This window comes from Hyperoodon ampullatus (assembly GCF_949752795.1).
Source record: "Hyperoodon ampullatus genome assembly, chromosome: 6".
In the NCBI taxonomy this organism is placed as follows: Eukaryota; Metazoa; Chordata; class Mammalia; order Artiodactyla; family Ziphiidae; genus Hyperoodon; species Hyperoodon ampullatus.
In genome coordinates, this window is record NC_136919.1 from 78,193,403 (window position 1) to 78,213,270 (window position 19,868).

General features: G+C 35.4%; 1 protein-coding gene across 1 annotated transcript in view; it reads left to right on the plus strand.

Annotated features, from left to right (window-relative positions):
* Positions 1-19,868, plus strand: part of SMC5 (structural maintenance of chromosomes 5) — a gene marked incomplete at both ends in the record, with an annotated part of 109,689 nt that overhangs the window by 77,840 nt on the left and 11,981 nt on the right. The window contains 6 exons of the mRNA XM_079705642.1: positions 3,222-3,316; positions 3,957-4,089; positions 6,498-6,671; positions 7,938-8,107; positions 10,505-10,628; positions 10,988-11,110. Coding sequence (XP_079561768.1) covers positions 3,222-3,316; positions 3,957-4,089; positions 6,498-6,671; positions 7,938-8,107; positions 10,505-10,628; positions 10,988-11,110 — 819 coding nt within the window. The remainder of the gene's footprint in view (positions 1-3,221; positions 3,317-3,956; positions 4,090-6,497; positions 6,672-7,937; positions 8,108-10,504; positions 10,629-10,987; positions 11,111-19,868) is intronic.

Here is a 19,868-nt window from a genome sequence, read left to right on the forward strand (position 1 = left end):
TTTCCAGTTTGTGGGTCACCCACCAGCATGTATGGGATTTGATTTTATCGCCATTGCACTGTTCCTACCATCTCGTTGTGGCTTCTTCTTTGTCTTTGCATACAGGGTATCTTTTCTGGTAGGTTCCAGCATTTTTTTGTCAGAGGTAGTTCAGCAGTTAGTTGTGATTTTGGTGTTCCCGTAAGAGGGGGTGAGCTCACATCCTTCTACTCCATCTTGTCATCTCCTGCTTTATTATTTCTCCATAGCAAAGTACAGGTGGTTTTGCTATAACCAGTATATAATTCCTAAAAATTACTGTACTATGCAAAATTGTATAATAAAAACCCACAGGGGCTATGGTGGGGGGGGGGGGTGGGAAGCACAGTTTTACATATGTTAAATTATTAAGAAATATGCAGATACAATAAATGTGCTTTTTCATTTTTATTTGTTTATTGAAGTATGGCTGACTTATAAGTTTCAGGTGTACAGCATAGTAATTCGATGTTTTATGGATTACACACTATACAAAATTAGTATGAAATATTGACTATATTCCCTGTACTGTATGTTACAACCCTGTGCCTTATTGAAAGACCTAAAGTTGGCTTGTGGATGTAGCCGTTGGAAGGGTTCCGTATGTGAATTGTGTAGTAGGTAAAACAATTATAAAGCACTTACCTGAAATTGGATGGAAAGTTGTAACACCAGATGTGGTTGAGGGGTGGTTCATAATATGTAGTGAACTCAGGCAGCTGGTAGATGTTTGAGAGGGGTGTGTGTGTGTCTGTGTATTTGTGCACAAATTATGCCTGTTCCTACACAGCTCCATTCAGTTGGGTGCAATTTTTTGCATTCACCTAGAGAAAACCTTATATTTGTTATGGATGTAATTGTACCTAAGCAAATGTGAGAGTCACATGTTTAAGTTGTCCCCTAATATATAAATCGCTTGGAATAAACTTGTCCTCAAAACAAGCATTACAGTAAAACTATTTTTCTGTTTGTAATTATGTGTGAGGAAATACTTTGAGCCTTTAAAAATATCCTGTTGCTCATGTAACTGCCTAGTAGGTTTAAGAACCATTAATGATTCTCATCATTCTTTCTATATTTATTAGTTGGTATTCTATAAGGAAGAGCTCTTTCTTCTCCATTTATTTACTCATTTATTATATCATATAAAATTCATAGAATTTTATGTTTTATGGATTTTAATCCATTACTATCATTATTTATTTTAATGTTCACATTGTCCCACATTTGGCCAGTGAGACCTTCAGCTTGACTGCTGTATGTTATTTTACCAACATTTCTTTTTTTTTTTTTTTGCTGTACGCGGGCCTCTCACTGTTGTGGCCTCTCCCGTTGCAGAGTACAGGCTCCGGACATGCAGGTTCAACGGCCATGGCTCATGCGCCTAGCTGCTCCGCGGCATGTGGGATCTTCCTGGATCAGGGCATGAACCTGTGTCCCCTGCATAGGCAGGCGGACTCTCAACCACTGCGCCACCAGGGAAGCCCTTACCAACATATTTTGAGCACTACTTACTTTTGGAGAGAGCAAGGTGTTCACTTATACCTTTACCTTGCTGTGTCTGGGCCTTACAATCAGCCTTTTCCCCAAAGAACCCTAGTTTTTAGAAACCAAGATCTGGTGCTAGATGTGTGCATTGCTGCTAGTGTCTCATTGCTTCTTAGCCCTTGCATGCAAACCCTTATTTCTATATTTATCTGGAGAACAAGAGTGCATAAGGGCACCATGAATTCACACTGATGCTTCCAATTACAGTCGAACAACAGGGTACCTTCTACTCTTTCTCCTTTGCATATCTGTAATTTCCTACTGTAGCAGTGAAAAACACCTCTTTCTCCCCCTTATCATCAATTTATTTACTAATTTGTTCAAGTGTAGAATGCTGTGAAAGTAGTCACAGCATTCTAGGCTGTGAAAGTAGTTTCAACATTGCTCATCTGTGCCACCATGAAATTCCTCCATTCCACTATCCCATCTTGTCTCTCAGCAGTGTTTTATTTTTTTGTGTTTATGTCTTGCACATCTTTTATTAAATGTGTTCCTAAGTATTTTATGGATTTTTGACACTCTTAGAAATGGATTTCTCAAATTCTTTTTTTTTTTTTTTTTGTGGTACGCAGGCCTCTCACTGTTGTGGCCTCTCCCGTTGCGGAGCACAGGCTCCAGACACGCAGGCTCAGTGGCCATGGCTCATGGGCCCAGCCGCTCCGCGGCATGTGGGATCTTCCCGGACTGGGGCACGAACCCGTGTCCCCTGCATCGGCAGGCGGACTCTCAACCACTGCGCCACCAGGGAAGCCCTCTCAAATTCATTTTTCAGTTGTTAACTGCTAGTACATAGATATAATTTGATTTTTTTTCATTTGATATGTATCTTGTGACACTATTGAATTCACTTCCTGAATTCTAGTAGTTGCTTTATAGATTCCACAGGACTTTCTGTTTAGAAAATCATACCCTTGCAAATAGATCTTTTTACTTGTTCCTTTTTAATCTTTTACCTCTTTATTGTGCTTCACTACATTGTCTAGTACCTCTAGGACAATGTTGAAAAGAAGTGGTGTGATTTGATACCCCTGCTTGTTCCCAGGCTTAGGGGGAAAGCACTCAATATTCCACAATTAAGTATTATGTCTGCTGTATACTTATCATAGATGCCCTTTACCAGGTGGAAGAAATTTCTTTCTATTCTAGTTTGCTGAAAATCATATGGCTTTTGTACTTTATTCTGATAATACAATAACTTGGATTGATGTAGCATTCAAAATCAACCAATCTCACATTCCTGGGATAGATTCTACTTGGTTGTGTATATTGCTGGATTCTGTTTACTAATATTTTGTTAAGGATTTTTGTATATGTGTTCATGAGGGATATTGTAATACTTTTGTCAGGATTATACTGGAATCATAAAATGACTTGTCCCTTCCTTCTTGTTCTGAAAAGGTTTTTGGTATTACTGCTTCCTTATCTGTTTGATAGAATTTATCAGTGGAAATAAAAAAAGAAATGTACTCTTTGTGAAAACACATAGCTACAATATCATCACACTAAAAAATTTTCTGATAAGTACCATTAAATAGCTAGTCAGTGTTCAAATTTCTGATCATCCCATGAATGCCAGTAAGAATACCATAACTTTAAAAATCACTTTGATTGAATATATGGTAATTAAAGTAATATTTTCTTTTCCTTATATTAAGGTTCGTGACCATAAAAAATTAAGAGTGAATGCTGTTATTGCTCCTAAGAGTTCATATGCAGACAAAGCACCTTCAAGACCATTGAATGAACTCAAGTAAGTCTTGAAAATATTATTAGAACTAAGCTGTTACTTTGAATATTGAATAATCATTTCTCTCAAATATATTTTAATTATTTCTTTGTCACATAAATATGTTTCTTATAGGCTGTATTATTCCCTTTTAGGATCTCTACTTAAGTCTAAAATAAGAAAAAATCTAGGCCCAGGAACAGACCATGGTATCAGTTAGTATATGATGGTGATTTTTTAAATCAGTGGAATAATATTGGACTACTTAGTAAAAGCTACTAAAATAGTTGGTTAGTTATTGGGAAAATAAAAGGGTAAATCATCACTTCATAATATAAAAATAATTTCCAGAAGGATCAAATGGAAAAACTGCAATTATAAAACAGCTATAAGTAAATAAAGTCTTAATTCTGTATAAAAGCAATGGTAGAAACAACAAAAGAAGAGGTTAATAGTTTGTAATTATAAATATTAAACTTTTCTGACAAGGAAATAAATCTGAATATTAATCACTTAATATTAAGTGACTAAACTATACAAAGAAAATACTTTCTGTACCATTGTTAATTTATTTTTTATTTATTGTTTAGTCACCACATGTCAACTAGGATTTTTTTAAATGATATTTTAAGAAGAAAAACCTAATAGTTGCTTTTCCTTTCAGACAATATGGATTTTTCTCTTATTTGCGAGAGTTATTTGATGCACCTGATCCTGTCATGAGTTACCTTTGCTTCCAGTATCACATTCATGAAGTTCCTGTAGGAACTGAAAGAACCAGAGAAAGAATTGAACGGGTAAGAAAGTACTGAATCAGTACCAAGAATGTAGTTTTACTGAAACTTCTTAGCTTAAAGTCAAGGAAAACTTGTAATTTAAAGAAACATGTCATTGTTTTTAACCATACAGAAATTATCTTGGTATTTTCCATTTTTAATATGACATGGGACAGTGAATATTGACTAATATTGACGACAGGAGTGGTGTGGAGTTACCTAGAGCAGGGGTCCCCGACCCCCAGGCCTCACACACAGCAGGAGGTGAGCGGTGGGCAACTGAGCGAAGCTTCATCTGCCGCTCCCCATTTCTCCCCATCGCTTGCATTACTGCCTGAATCATCCCCCGCACCCAGCCCGGGTCTGTGAAAAATTGTCTTCCACAAAACTGATCCCTGGTGCCAAAAAGGTTGGGGACCGCTGACCTAGAGTAAATAAATAACTTAATACATGTAGGGTAGTTAAGTTAAAACCTGAAGAGACACCTGGCTCTCTTATGTGATTCTGCCCTGCTTGACAAACATTTGTTCAAACATTAATGGTTTAGTCATTTAAATTCTTGTATTCTATTTTTCAGACAAACTATACTTTAGGATGGTAGGCTAGGATATGGAACTGCTTTGGTAAGCCCTCCCCTTAAAGTTTCCATTTAAGATTATCTCATGTGAATGACCACCCTTAATAGGATTTCATTTTCCTGTCTAGTACAGCTACATAAACTCTAAGTTCCTATATTCTGCTAATGCTGCTTGGAGTTTTCTTCTCCTTACAAGTAATCTCTAATACTCCAAACCACCTTCATTACTTTTATCAAAGGGAGAAACAGGGAAGAAGTCTCCTCTAAACAGATTTTTCCTTAATACCAAGTTGCCGTATTAATACTGCTTGTAGGACCCAATTACAGACCTAACTGCTATTTATAATAGTGAATTTGTGAGAGAATGTATTTTAAATTTTTTAACAACCATTCTACGAGTATCCCTAGGATATTCATTTGTAATTTCGGGGCCTCTATATACCTCATTAACAGAAGATAGATAGAAATGGAGGCTCATTACTAACCCATTTTGCACAGACAAGCCAATTATTAATTATGGTAAGTTGCCTGTGTCTTTGATTAAAAATTATATTATGGTGACCATTTGGGGAAACCAAAAATACAACTCTCCGTGTGGGTGTACCTCTCTCTTCGGTCTTCATAGATGGAGTTTAAAAAAAGAGGACAAGACTATATACATAGACCAATCCAATTTCTGTCATAACTTCAGAGGTAGGTAGGGCGCCGTCTCTGAAGCTTAGGATAGTAGGTATTCTTTACTATTGCAGAAAGACTATAGAAAATTTGGTAAGGACTTTCATAGCTTTATTTTGGGGCAGAAAGGAGCAGTACTGCACTTGGAAAATCCTTTCACTTTTTGAACAGTGCTTCAAGTTGAATTATTTTTATGCACTTTTTAACATTTTGGTTAAGTCATCTAGAGAGCTTTAACTCTACTGTCTGTACTAGAAAAATAACATTGTATATAGTAAAGCAAAGTCAGACACCTAATAAAGCCCTTGACATTGTCTTAGCCATCTTTCAGAAGATACAAGCCTTCACTGAGGAAATTCACTGTCTTAATGTTTCATGTCTACCTAATGACAATAATGGCTATATTTCTTCCTTAGAATAAAAATAACATTCTTTAGTGTAAGTTTTGCTTTATTATCAAGTCCTGACATTTTAGATGTCTTATCTCTTCACTTAAACTTCTAGAGAGAAACAAGCCACAAGAATACTGGTAATAAACCTTTAGAGATTGGAAAAAACTACAGCAGCCTGTTCTTTATAAATAACAGTAACAGATCCAATGTTTGTTAGTGTGTTTAGAATGTGCATTAGTTTATGAAACTCCTTAAATAAATGCTTGAGAGAAAAGATCTCCAAAAAATGTTGTCTTTGAAGTCCTTGAAAAGTGTGTGCATTAAGTATTCCCCACATATACAGGAATTAAATATAAGATTATGTATCTTTGAACAATATAACTGAGGGGAGGGGAGAGTAAATGTGTTAGTTGAGATAACACAGTTCAGTCTACTGGGAAGTTGACTCCTGGTATCTCTTCTGTAGATAAAACAAAGTCCCAAAAGTACACTTACTTGGGAGAGATTGTATAGCAAAGTAGAAGTATAGCCAACTTTGGTTGTTGTTTTGGTTTTCTCCCAGTTCTCTCTCTTCCTTAGTGTTGTTTTCCAAAATAATAACCTGAATTTTATCACTCACCTTTTTAGAGATGTTGGGTACATTTTTAAAAAAATAAATGAAAGTATATCTAGTATATTTTGATCTTCTAAAATTCATGAGATCTGTATTTTTAATTCTTTAGTCCTTTTAAAAATATATCATAATTATTCTTAGATGTGCACTGAATGCGTATTTTACATTATAGGTAATACAAGAAACCCAATTAAAACAAATTTATACAGCAGAAGAAAAGTTTGTGGTGAAAACTTCTTTTTATTCAAACAAAGTTATTTCTAGTAACACATCCCTAAAAGTAGCCCAGTTTCTCACAGTCACTGTGGATCTAGAGCAAAGACGACACTTAGAAGAACAGCTAAAGGTTGGTCATTTAAAAAAAATTTTTTTTTAAATTGAAGTACAGTTGATTTCAATGTTGCCTTAGTTTCTGGGGTGCAGCAGTGATTCAGTTATAGATATATACTTTTTCATATTCTTTTCCATTGTGGTTTATTACAGGATATTGAATATAGTTCCCTGTGCTATACAATAGGACCTTGTTGTTTATACATTCTATCTATAATAGTTTGCATCTGTTAATCCCAAACTCCCAATCCATCCATCCCCTGCCTCCCCCTTTCCCTTGGCAATCGCATATCTGTTCTCTATGAGTGTGTTTTGTAAATATATTTATGTCATATTTTAGATTCCACATATAAGTGATATATGGTATTTATCTTTCTGACTTACTTCACTTATAACCTCTAGGTCCATCCATGTTGCTGCAAGTGGCATTATTTTGTTCTTTTTCATGGCTGAGTAGTATTCTATTGTATGTATGTACCACATCTTCCTTATCCATTCATCTGTTGATGAACATTTAGGTTGTTTCCATGTCTTGGTCATTGTAAATAGTGCTCCTGTGAACACTGGGGTGCATGTATCTTTTCAAATTATAGTTTTGTCTGGATATATGCCCAGGAGTGGGATTGCTGCATCATATGGTAACTCTATTTTTAGTTTTTTGAAGAACCTCCATACTGTTTTCCATGGTGGCTGCACCAAGCTACATTCCCACCAATAGTGTCGGAGGGTTCCCTTTTCTCCACACCCTCTCCAGCATTTTTAATAATGACCATTCTGACTGGTATGTGGTGGTACCTCGTTGTGGTTTCAATTTGCAGTTCTCTGATAATTAGCAATGTTGAACATCTTTTCATACTCCTATTGGCCATCTATTTATCTTCTTTGGAGAATACCTATCTAGGTCTTCTGCCCATTTTTTGATTGGATTATTTTTGAGTTATATGAGCTGTTTGTATATTTTGGAAATTAAGCTTCTGTCAGTTGGATCCTTTGCAGATATTTTCCCCTAGTTCATAGGTTGTCTTTTCATTTTGTTTATGTTATGTGCAAAAGCTTGTAAGTTTAAGTCCCATTTGTTTATTTTTGCTTTTATTTCTTATTGCCTTGGGAGCCTGACCTAAGAAAACATTGGTATGATTTATGTCAGAGAATGTATGGTGTTGTCTTATATCTAAGTTAAAGATTGGTTATTTTGATTTGAGTATTAATAAAGAATATTAACTGGAGTTATAATATGTTAGCCTGTTTTTTAAATATACTAACAATATTGCGTATTCCATAGGAAATTAATAGAAAATTGCAAGCAGTAGAATCAGGGTTAATTGCCTTACGTGAGACAAACAAACATCTAGAACACAAAGATAATGAACTTAGACAAAAGAAGAAGGAGCTTCTTGAAAGGAAAACCAAGAAAAGACAACTGGAACAAAAAATTAATTCCAAACTAGGAAGGTATCTTTCAGCCTATTTTGGGGTAAGGGGGTTGGGTGGTACAAAAGCACTATAAGGATACTGTTAGTTATACATTGTAATGATGACACAATTCCCACCAGCACTCTGTGTACAATTTCTCTCTCAAACTTACACCCTCCTCCTACCCAAAACATGGGACAAAGGGAGGCGAATCTTAAGTGTTGTGAGTTTTTCTGTTCCCTGATCTGCTGTTCTCATCCCTGGACCCCTTTCTGTTCTTAAAAATTATTGAGGACCTTAAGGAAGTTTTGTTTATATGGATTATATCTATTGATATTTACCAAATTAGAAATTAAATTCATTAAAATGATAATAAAGCCATATATTAACATATTTTTGAACAGTTTTCCAAACAAAATACATTTAGCAAGAAGAATGATATTGTTTTTACATTTTTGTAAATCTCTTTAGATGAAGTCAGTTGTTTTTCATATGTGCTTCTGCATTCACTTGGTTGTGAGATGGTTTGGTTCAAGTATATGAAGAAAATCTGGCCTCACATAGATATGCAGCTGGAAAAGGGAGAAGTGCTTTAATAGACTTTTCAGTGTATGTATTCTTTAATGTTACATCAAAACTTGCCAAGGTGTGGTTTGTGAAAGTTTAGTTGCAACATGGAATGTGAACTCATCAGTGAAGTTGTGCACTCTTACATTACTTTAAGTGCATCATTCACCCATGAATGACTTTGTTACATTATGCTAGCTTACTGTGAGATCCCAGGCAATTGTTCTCAGAACCTATTTTATTTTGAATTTAGATATTTTATAGAAACTTGGAATATATAAGATGGGATAAAAGCTATTAGGGTGTTCAGTCTAGGGGAAAGGAACTGTGGCTTCCAGTTTCAAAGCTTTTCCCATGTCCTGTCATGACACAGCGCAGACCTTTCTGTTGTGATTGTTCTTTTATGCTTCTTTGCTATAGAATAAAAATATAGATATTAATAACATAATAAATGACAGCTTATTGTCTTGAATAAGGTACAAGTTTACCTTGATCTAATATAATAGTGTTTCTAAACACATTCATAAATTAAATCATATTTTAAATGCTTTAAGAAAAAAAATTTTTTAGGCAAACAATTGCCCATTAACTTTTGTTTAGAAAGTCAGTAATGTACCTCGGTTGCTTAAAGCAAGATATAGCTATTTAGTCTAACTGACTGCCTAGAATTTTTTTCTACTTTAACCCTTCACTTGAATCTTCAGTTATCTACCAGACATTTACTGTTGGGCTGCTGTATTGTACTCATTGTCTAAAGCTAAACTTTCTCCTCATAAAGTAATGTTGATTTTTGTAGTGCAGTAACCTTTCATAGCCATTGTCATCCTGCTGTCTCATACCTCCAGTTACTCACTTTGGAATACTGCAGTGGTGACATGGTTAGTGGTCTCTACTTGACTAGTCTCCTTCTCCATTCAGTGCATCCAGAATACTGTCATCCAGTTTATCTTCATATTCCTTCCCCCTTCAAGAATATCTGTTATAGCTCCCTACCTTTACTACATGAAATTTAATTAAATACTGCTTTCCTTTAGATTGGCTTTCAAGTTTTTCACAATCTTATTTCACTCCACCCATTCTGATTTCCACCCTGTCTTCCCCAAAGTCTCTTCATGTACCATTCAGTCCACTCTCTACAGCATCCACTGAACTTATTAATTCTTGTTTATTATTGCTTCCATCGTTTGTTCTTGATTTTTCCCTTGAGGCAACATGATGTAGTGGAAAGACTTGGACTTTGATGTGAAACACATCTTACAGCTTAGTATCTGGGATCTTAGGTAACAACTTATGAGCCTTAGTTTCTTCATCTTAAAGAGCAAAGTATTAACCTTTAGGATTGTTGTATTGCCTTTTCATCATATTTCTTTTTACCTGTTAATCATATCTCCACAGTTAAGCTCCTTCAGGGAAGGAACCATATTTATAAACAATGTTTATCAGTTATGGGCCAGACACTATACTGTGTTACATAATTTGCCTTTTTTTAGTATTCACCAGAGCGCTGTAGGAGAAGTACTATTATTATTTACAGTTTATAGATGAGGAAACTGAAGCTCAGAGAAGTAAGTTGTTCAGTTATATTGCTCATTAGTGGCAAAGAGGAAATTTAAATCCATCTTTCTGATTCCAGATCCTATACCATTAGCCACTAGCATTACCTAGACTATGCTGGGCACATACTCTATCTCAAAAAATACTTTTCAATCTTGAGTGGTTGCATAAAATGATTGTTTAATCTAGAAGCTAGTAGTTAACATCTGAGTAGCATTGCTAAATAGCCCACCCATAAAGCAGCAGGGGGCCTAAGAATTTGGGCTCAATCCTTGTGTTTTCTCTGATTTCCACATCATTATGCATTTCATACAGTTTAAAGCTGATGGAACAGGATACTTGCAACCTTGAAGAGGAAGAACGAAAAACAGGCACCAAAATCAAAGAAATAAATGTTCAAAAAGCCAAACTTGTTACTGAATTAACAAACCTGATAAAGGTAAGCCATTTTCTTAATTTTAGTCATTTTTTTTTTTGTTGCAGGTCGACCGCAAAATCTTAGCAAGAGATTTTCATCAGTAATTTCAGCTCTCTGTTGTTTGACATTTCTCATTATAGATCAGTAAATTGGTTTAAAGCACTCATTAAGCTAAATTATTTTATTCCAGATGACTCAAATATACAAGAAAACTTTAAAATTCTCTTAGAATAAAATTATAAAAAGAATTATTTGAGAGAGGTATCAGTCACATTAGAAAAATGTTATTTTTTTCATGGTTTATAATTTTGTTTTTTAAAAGAAACTGTGTATTGTTTTTCTTAGTTGTAAAACAAACTCATAGGTGTTTTTACTCCTAGATTTGTACTTCTTTGCATATACAAAAAGTAGATTTAATTCTTCAAAATACTACAGTGATCTCCGAGAAGAACAAATTAGAATCAGATTATATGGCTGCTGCATCACAGCTACGTCTCACAGAGGTAAAATGTTTGCTTTTATTTTTTATTTTGGGGCTTCAGACCAGTTTGAAAATGTGTGTGTGTGTGTGGGGGGGTGTATTTATATACGTATATGTGTGTGTGTATATATATATATATATATCATGCCTTGTAATATTCAGTTTTTTTATGCTCCTTAATTTACAAATTTAATGCATCCTGCTGATGAGGAAGCAATATTTGAAACCCTTTGTATGTATTCTGCATTTTGTTATTTGATTGGGGGAGGGGTGGTAATAATCAAGAGAATTAGAGTCCGTGATTTAGTCACTTGAAAACCAAAGTCTCATGTCTGCTTTCTTAACCAATATAAATTATAGTTGTTACTGTTACCAAGCAGCAACTAGTAGCTTTTATTGCAGTTTGTATCCCATAAAGTAAACTGCAGATGAGTTCTAATCAACACTAAGAGTGGCCTTAGTGTGTAATCTTGGTGATTTAATCTTCTGTTAATACCTGTGAAACGATGATAAATATTGAAATAGTGGGGGGTCGGGGCTGATGTACTAAGTTAACATAAATTCCAAAGAAGAACTAGCAACCAAATGAGTTAGTATAACAGTGGCATAGTTTTTGAGCCTTCCAAATCCTTTCCCAAAAACAGAAGAGCAACTAGGATAACATAACAGTTAACAAACAACCCATGGACAACATATACAACAAACCAAGCTTTAAGGTATCCCTATAGGTATACTGCAGTATATTCTCACACTTAACCACCCAGGGTTAACATCAGGCTAGTTAAGGGCTTAGTCCCCAATAAAACTACCCTTACTTCAAATGCTAGCTGCAAGTTCAGAGGTCCCCAGGCCACCTGCACTTCTGACCAACTGGCTACAAATTCAAGGGTTCTTATGACTCCCCCAGGTTCTGTAATTAACTAGAGTGACAGAACTGAAGAAAAGGCTATATTTAACAATTACAGTTTTATTATAAACGATACAAATCCCTACTAGTCAAATGAAGAGACATGTAGGGTGAGGTCTGGGAGGGTCCTGAACACAGTTTTGTACACTTTTCTGGTGAAATCAGGATGTGTCACCCTCCTAGCATCAGTGTGTTCACTAACCAAGAAGCTCTATAGAGCTTGTCCTGTGTTCAGGACATTTATTGGGGTTGCATTACCTAGGCATGATTGATTGGATCATTGGCCATGTGGTTGAACTCAATCTCCAGCCCTCCTCCCTGGAATTCAAGAGATTGGGAGGACAATAATAAGACTCAAAGCCCCAGCCCTCCCCTCTAGTCACATGATTTGTCTTTCTGGCGTTGGCTTCCCCCATCCTGAGTCACTCCTTAGCATATTAAAGTCAGGTGTGATCCTAGTAGGGGCCCATGAATAACAAAGACAGACACTCCTATCACTCAGACAATTCCTAGGGTTTTAGAGTCTTCCTCCCAAGAACCAGGGACAAACATCAGTCAAATTCTATATTTTACAACACCCGTGAACTCCAAAATATAGGTGGGTAAGATCGAATCAGCAGCAGCATTAAGACTGGCGTGGTATCAGAAAGTATGTGCTAAGAAGCAGAGGGAAGGCTCCAAGAATCCAAAAATCAAGTCACTAACAGGTACTCATCTCTAAAGAAAAGAGGCCCCATTTGGTGTGGAAAGTTCAGCAGACCAATTTGAGAGCAGCTGAAACTGGGAGGTGACTGTAGACTCAAGAAAGGTCAGGTAGTGCTGGGGTGGTGGTTCAGGCCCTGTGAACTCTCAAATTAACCGAAACTGCTTTGCAGAACAAAGCTGCTTACTGAGGAGAACTAGAACTACAGGATAGACTAAGGAGATAGTAAGCATGTATCATGTGATTATAAGGCTGACACAGTAGCTAAAGGCACAACACTCTAAACATGGGAGAAGGGAGACAGTGTAAGTAAAATGGAATGTATTTGCTGATTGTCCTATGGGTACTATCAGGAAATAAAAGGATACTACTTCAGATTAGATGCTTTGGGAGAGGGAAATGAGGGAGAATTTCAATATTGTTTATAGTAGGAACCAGTATCTCAAAAAAGATATTAAGGCTGTAAGGATATTGTATAAGATATTTTGCACATAAATAATGTTGCAAATAAAAATAGCTTTCCTAAATGCCAAAAATAGATGAAAAACGGAGAAGGGGACAATATAAAACAGATTACATCACTGAAGATTAGATATTTAATTTATATACATATTAAGACAAAACAATGGCAGAACTTAGGCCAAACATCAATCAATCATATCATTAAATATAAATGGAGACAATTTATCTTTTTAAAAAATTTTTTGAAGTAAATTCCAATACTATGCATAATATGAGAGTCATATCTAAAAGAAAGAGATTCAAAAAGGTTTAAAAATGAAAGGACAATGAGCACAAGGGATCTTTTGGGGTCAAAAAGACTCAAAATATTAATCAAAAATACATGATAAACCTATGAATTTCATAGTTGATGCTTAAAATAATAATGGTCACCTTTGGAGGATATTAGGGAACAAGCTCATGATTTTGAAAAATGGCAAAGAAAGAATCTAGCATTTATGCTGTCTTTTTTATGTGAACTATTTAGGATAAACAAATGAGATGGGGAAGTTAGTTTTTCTTTACAGAAGTATTTCAGTTAATAAATGGCAGAGGGAAAAAAAAGAAAAAAGAAAGAAAATAAATGCAGATGGAATTATACTGTTAGAATATCACCACCTTGTAGCTGCTAATGAATCAGTGGATCACATTAGCTGCTAACATCACAAAAAGATAGCCAGATATTTATTTATGTGTATCCTGATGGAAGGACATAACACAACACCACCTATGAACTAATCTTGTGAAAAAATCAAATTTCAATCCGATTAAGCCTCTAGAACAAGGTTTCTCAATCTCAGCACTATGAATATTTTGAACTGGATAATTCTTTTTGTGGGGGGCTGTCTTTACCAGCATCCCTGGCCTCTATTTGCTAGATGCCAGTAGTACACCGTTCCCTCAGCTGTGACAACCAAAAATATTTCCAGACACTGCCCTGGGGAGCAGAATTGCCCCCATTTCAGAACCATTGCTCTAAAACTACCAGTTTATAGGAAATAACAGGAGAGCAAAAAATATGCTAAATGACTCCACAGGAAAACAGCAAAATCTAGAACGTAAGGGACTATATAGGGACAAATCATTTACTTTAGTGCTGTCCAATAGGAATATAGTGCAAGCTGTATGTCATTAATAAAGTCTCTAGTGACCAAATTTTAAAAAGTAAAAAAAAAAATAGGTAAAATTATCTATCCATTTAATAGTATATTTAACTCAGTAAATTAAAATGTTATTAAAACATGTAATCAATATTGGAAAATTATTGAGATATTTTACAATTTTATAAGCCTTCAAAATACTTCAATAAATACATCTGAATTCAGATGATAAATTTTCATCAGAAATATTAGATTTTATAAAACTTAAGAGTTGCAAAAGTAAATTCATATACTCAGATTATTCTAAACATTTCCCAGTGGCTAAAGCGAGTATGGATTTTAAATTTTAAATTATTTTAAATTAAAAATTTAGTCTCTCAGAACTCTAGTCACATATGACCTGTGCCTTACTTTATTGGGCAGTGCAGTACTGTAACTAAGATAAAAAGGGGAGAGGAAATGTATAAGCTAAAAGGGACTTTAAAAACGTACTAACCAAATACTGTGTGTGGACATTATTTTGATCCTGATTTGAGCAAAGTAACTACTTAAAAAAGAAGTTCTAAGAAATGGAATTTTGAATATTGACTCAATATCTGATAATATTAGAGTTTACTGATAGTATTTTTTAAGTTTGATAATGTGGTTATGGATTTTTTTATCTTTTAGAAATACATTGCCGTAACATTTACAAAGAAAATAATGTTTGGAATTGCTTCAAAATAATCCAGGGAGGGGGCCATGTGGGGAGGGAGTGTAGATGAAACTGTGATGGTCATGAGTTGAAAATTGTTGAAGAAGCTGGATGGTAGATACATAAAGGTTTATTATACTGTTCTCTCTCCTGTTTCATATATTTCTACATTTCCCATAATAAAAAGTAAATGTTTCCATTCTTGGCCATGATGAAACAGGGGCTCAGTTTACCCTCTTATTTTAAACCACTAAAAGATGCGACGAAGTATATAAAACAAAGATTTTCAGACATTGAATAACAGGCAGCACAGGACAGTGATTCCCTAAGAGAAGGGAAAACAGAACCAGGTGAGCTCTACAATTGCCTTAGCTTATTGCCTGGAGAGTTTCTAGGCCACGATGTAGGGAAGAGGGATTTAAGAGGAGAGAGCATAACAGTACAAATCCTACAGACATTAAAAGGATTTGTTCATTGAAATGAACAAATTTCTTAAAAGATACAATCTATCAAAGATCACTGAAGAAGGAGCTAATTAGAATAGCCCTATATTTACTAAAGAAATCATATTTGTAGTTTAAAAGCCTCCCCATAAAGAAAACTACAGGCCCAGAGGCTTCACTGGTGAATTCTACCAAGCATTTAAAAGAATTAATATCAATTCTACCTAAAGTCTAGAAAAGGTGAAAAGGAAGGGAATACTTGACACATTATATGAGGCCAGCCTTAGATATTGAAACCAGACAAAAGAAAACTACAGACCAATATCTCTCATGAACATAGATGAAGAAATTCTTAATAAAATGTTAGCAAATCAAATTCAGCAGTATATAAGGGTAGTATATCCTAAGCAAATGAGTTTATCCCAGAAATACAAGGTTGATTTAACATGTGGAAATTCCTAAGTGTAAATTCACCACATTAACTAGAGAAAAACCACATCATCTCATCTCAATATATGCAGAAAAAATATTTGACAAAATCCAGTATCCTTGTATGATAAAAACTTTCTGCATCTAGAAATAGAAGGAAACTTCATCCTTCTGATACCCAGTGGTGGAAACAAGGAAAATGCTCACTCTCACCAATTTTATTTCACATTGTGCTGGAGGTTCTAGCCAGTACAACAAGGCAAGAAAAAGAGAAGGCTTACATATTGAAAAGGGAGAAGAAACTTGCCCATTTCAGACAAATATGATCATTTCTGTGGAAAATATTAAGGAATGTACAGAAATGCTTCTAGTTGAATTTAGCAAGGTTGCAGGATACAAGTTCAATATGTAGAAATCAGTTGTGGTTCTGTCTGTTAGCAGTGAACAATTTGAAACTGAAATTTAAAAATACTGTGTACAATAGCATCAAAAATATTAAGTACGAAGGGATGTATATATTTTGGGTTGGCCAAAAAGTTCATTCGGGTTTATTTGTAAAATGTTACAAAAACCTGAACGAACTTTTTGGCCAGCCCAATATATATGACCTATACACTAAAAACTATAAAAGTAAACGGAATTGATTGTGTTCATGGATCAGTGATTCAAGATTTGTTAGAATGCCAGTGCTCCTCCAAAGCTGTAGATTCGGTAAAATTCCTAGCAGGGTTTTTGGAAGGGTTTTAGTTTTTGGAAGTTGACAAGCTAATTCTAGAATGCAGTGGGCTTAGAAGAACTTTGAAAAAGAACAAATTGTATGACAGAAACTACCTAATTTTAAGACTTATTACAAAGCTACTGTAATGAAGACACCATTGTATTGGTGTAAAAATAGACATATGGATCAGTGGAACAGAGAATCCAGACATAGATACACATATATACAGTCAGTTGTTTTTTGGCAAAGATACTGAGGCAATTTAATGTAGAAAGAATAGTTTAACAAATAGTGCTGGGACAATTGAATAGTCACATACAAAAAATGAACCACAACCCTTACCTCATACCACATACAAATGGATCACAGACTTAAATGTAAGAACTAAAGCTATAAAACTTCTTGAAGAAAACATAAGAGAAAATCTTAGTGACCTTAGTTTTGACAAAATAGAATAAATAGAACACTAAAAGCATGAATTATAAAGGGAAAGAAACCAGAAGTTGTACTTCCTCAAAATTAAAAATTTTTCAGTAGACACTTAAGAAAAGGCAGGCTACACACTGGGGAAATGTATTTGCAAACCATACATCTGACAGAGGACTTGTATTTAGATGAAGGGCTCTTACTATGGGCCAAATCTAGCCTAAGGTCTGTTTATGTAGAGTCCCTGCAAGCTAAGAATAGTTTTTGCATTTTTAAAAACCTGCACCCAAAAAAGAAGAATATGTGACAGACTGTATGTGGCCCTCAAAACCTAAAATATTTACTTAGCGGCTCTGTATAGAAAAAGTTTGCTGACCCCCGATAGATACTATAAAAAGAACTCTTAACAATCATCAATATAAGGAAGACAATTCAGTCAAAAAAACAGGCCAAAGATTTAAACATATTCTTCACTAAAGTATACAGAGAGCAAATGAGCACATGAAAAGGTGCCCAACCTTATTAGTCAGTAGGGAAATGTGAATTAAAGCCATAATGAGCTATCACCACAGACCTACTAGAATGATTTAGAATTTTAAGACTGACTAAACCAAAGTGCTTGTGAGGGTGTGGAGCATCTGGCACTTGCGTACATTTCTAGTAGAGATTTAAAGTGAATAACCACTTTGGAAGACCATTTGAGAGATTCTTAAATGCTAAACATATACCTGCCGTGTGATCCAGCCATTCCTCTCCCAGTATTTACCCAAGAGAAATAAAAGCATACGTCCATGAAAGACTGGTATACAAATGTGTAGCAACTTTCTTTGTAATAGCTTAAAAATATGAAATTCTACAAAATGCAGAATGCTTAGTGGCTGAAATAAATCAGTGGTTGCCTGCAAAGGGTACAGTGGGATGGATTACAGAGGGGTACACAGTTGTTGAAGGCGATAGATATGTTCATTATTGGTGGTGATGGTTTCACTGATGTACATATTTGTCAAAATTCATCAACTTGTATACTTTATATATGTGCAGGTTATTCATTAGTTACACTTCAGAACTGAAAAATTTAAGGAAAAAACTTATGAAGTCTTTTTTCAAGTATGAAATTTTATATACAAGAGTAAAACGAGTAATATAACATCCATGTGTCCACTGTCCCTTCTAACAGATATAACACTTCGCCATATTCGTTGCAGGGTTTTAAGACTATTCATATATTCAGAGTCTCCTTGTACCCTTTCCTATCTATCCTTCTACTTTGCTAGAATATACTCCTTTCTGGCAGTGGTCTGTACATGATTCACTTTACACTTAACCAGAAACAAACGTGTTGTGTAAAAGTGAACAGTGAAAAGTATCTTTCAGTGGAAAGAGTCTTTAGAGGCTGGGTAGCCATAGGATTGCATAGATGAATGGAAAGATTAAATCAGAGTAGAAGAACAGCTTCATTGTTCTGAAGCCAGCTTCTTCAAACTCTCTGGCTTCTTGAAAAAGCTTATGGCTAGAAGAAATAGGAAAAAAACAAGAATTTTGCTAGCAGGTAAGCATCTTAAAGTACGCCAGCACAAACACACCTAGCCAAAAGGAGCTGAAGGTCAGGTTCCATATCCTAGGGTTGGTAGTTCAGTTTGAGCAAAAACCGGAGGGTTGGAAGAGGGGAAACTTCCTTCCCTCTCCCTACCCCAACCAAAGAAAAGGGGTGGACGAAGACAAGAAGGCAGCGGGTGTAGCAGTAGTCACTCTGAATATGTAGAAGAGATCAGGCAGAGAAACTTGGGTCGGGGGTGTGAGGGTGGGTGCTGGATGTGGAACAAGTTTCCAACAAAGAGCTCATCAGTGTTTACTTCGTGGGAGCATAAGGAAAGTCATCTGCAGACCATGTGTTCTCTTGGTAAATAATGATAGAGCCCATGCCGAAGTTTCTTCGTTGACTGAGCCTGTGAACCTGGTTGTTGAGTATAGTGTTATAGAAGAGATTTCATGAAGGAATTGACCCCTTATGCAGATATATGGAGCTTTCCATCCGGTCACACGAGACAGTATTTGGTCCTGCTGCCTGAAGTTTTGTTTTTGAATTAAGTGTCAATGAGAACTTAAGAAAATTATGGGTGTCATGTTACAGAAGTATCACAAAATCATGTTAACTTTGGAGTAAGCCCGCTCCCAGACTTCAGCCGCTGTTGACATGGTTAGAGATACTCTTCAGCAGCCTTAGTTCACATAGATGTACTAAGATTAGGTGCAAACTGTGACTCATCCATTTTGTTAGTAGTAGCAGAAATAGTAATATTTTGAGTTGAGCTGACTACTCTGGAGAGTAGGGAAGTTCTTGTGAGGAGGTTTTGTTTTCAGTCTTTGAGTCACTAATTTTTTACAGATGGCCACATTATACTGTCTAGAGAAATAATCTGATTAGCTGCGTGTCACTCTAGATTTTGTTACCTGGAAATAACACCCACTCAGTTCTCAGCCTCTTACCATACTCACACACACATCTTGTCAGGTTTTTCCATACTAATCTTACTTGATACTACCCCTGGCTTTATTTTGTATTTCCTCAACAGTATTTTGCAGCATGGTTTCCCTTTGTTACATGTTGATCTGAAAGTTATTAAATGCTTTTTATTCATAATTGTCTTACCAACCCTTTTGTAAGGTTCTTTTATTTCTTACAGTATGTTTTGATAAGTTTTGTTACTGACTGATCATAGTCACCAACCATACATTTTAAACAGTCAAGAATGATGAGTAAAAGATACAGAAAAGAGTAAGTGTTTGATAGTTCATTTTCTCTTTCATTTGCTCTTTTTCCTTCTCATGTTTGCTGTCACTTACCCATATTTGCTCTTA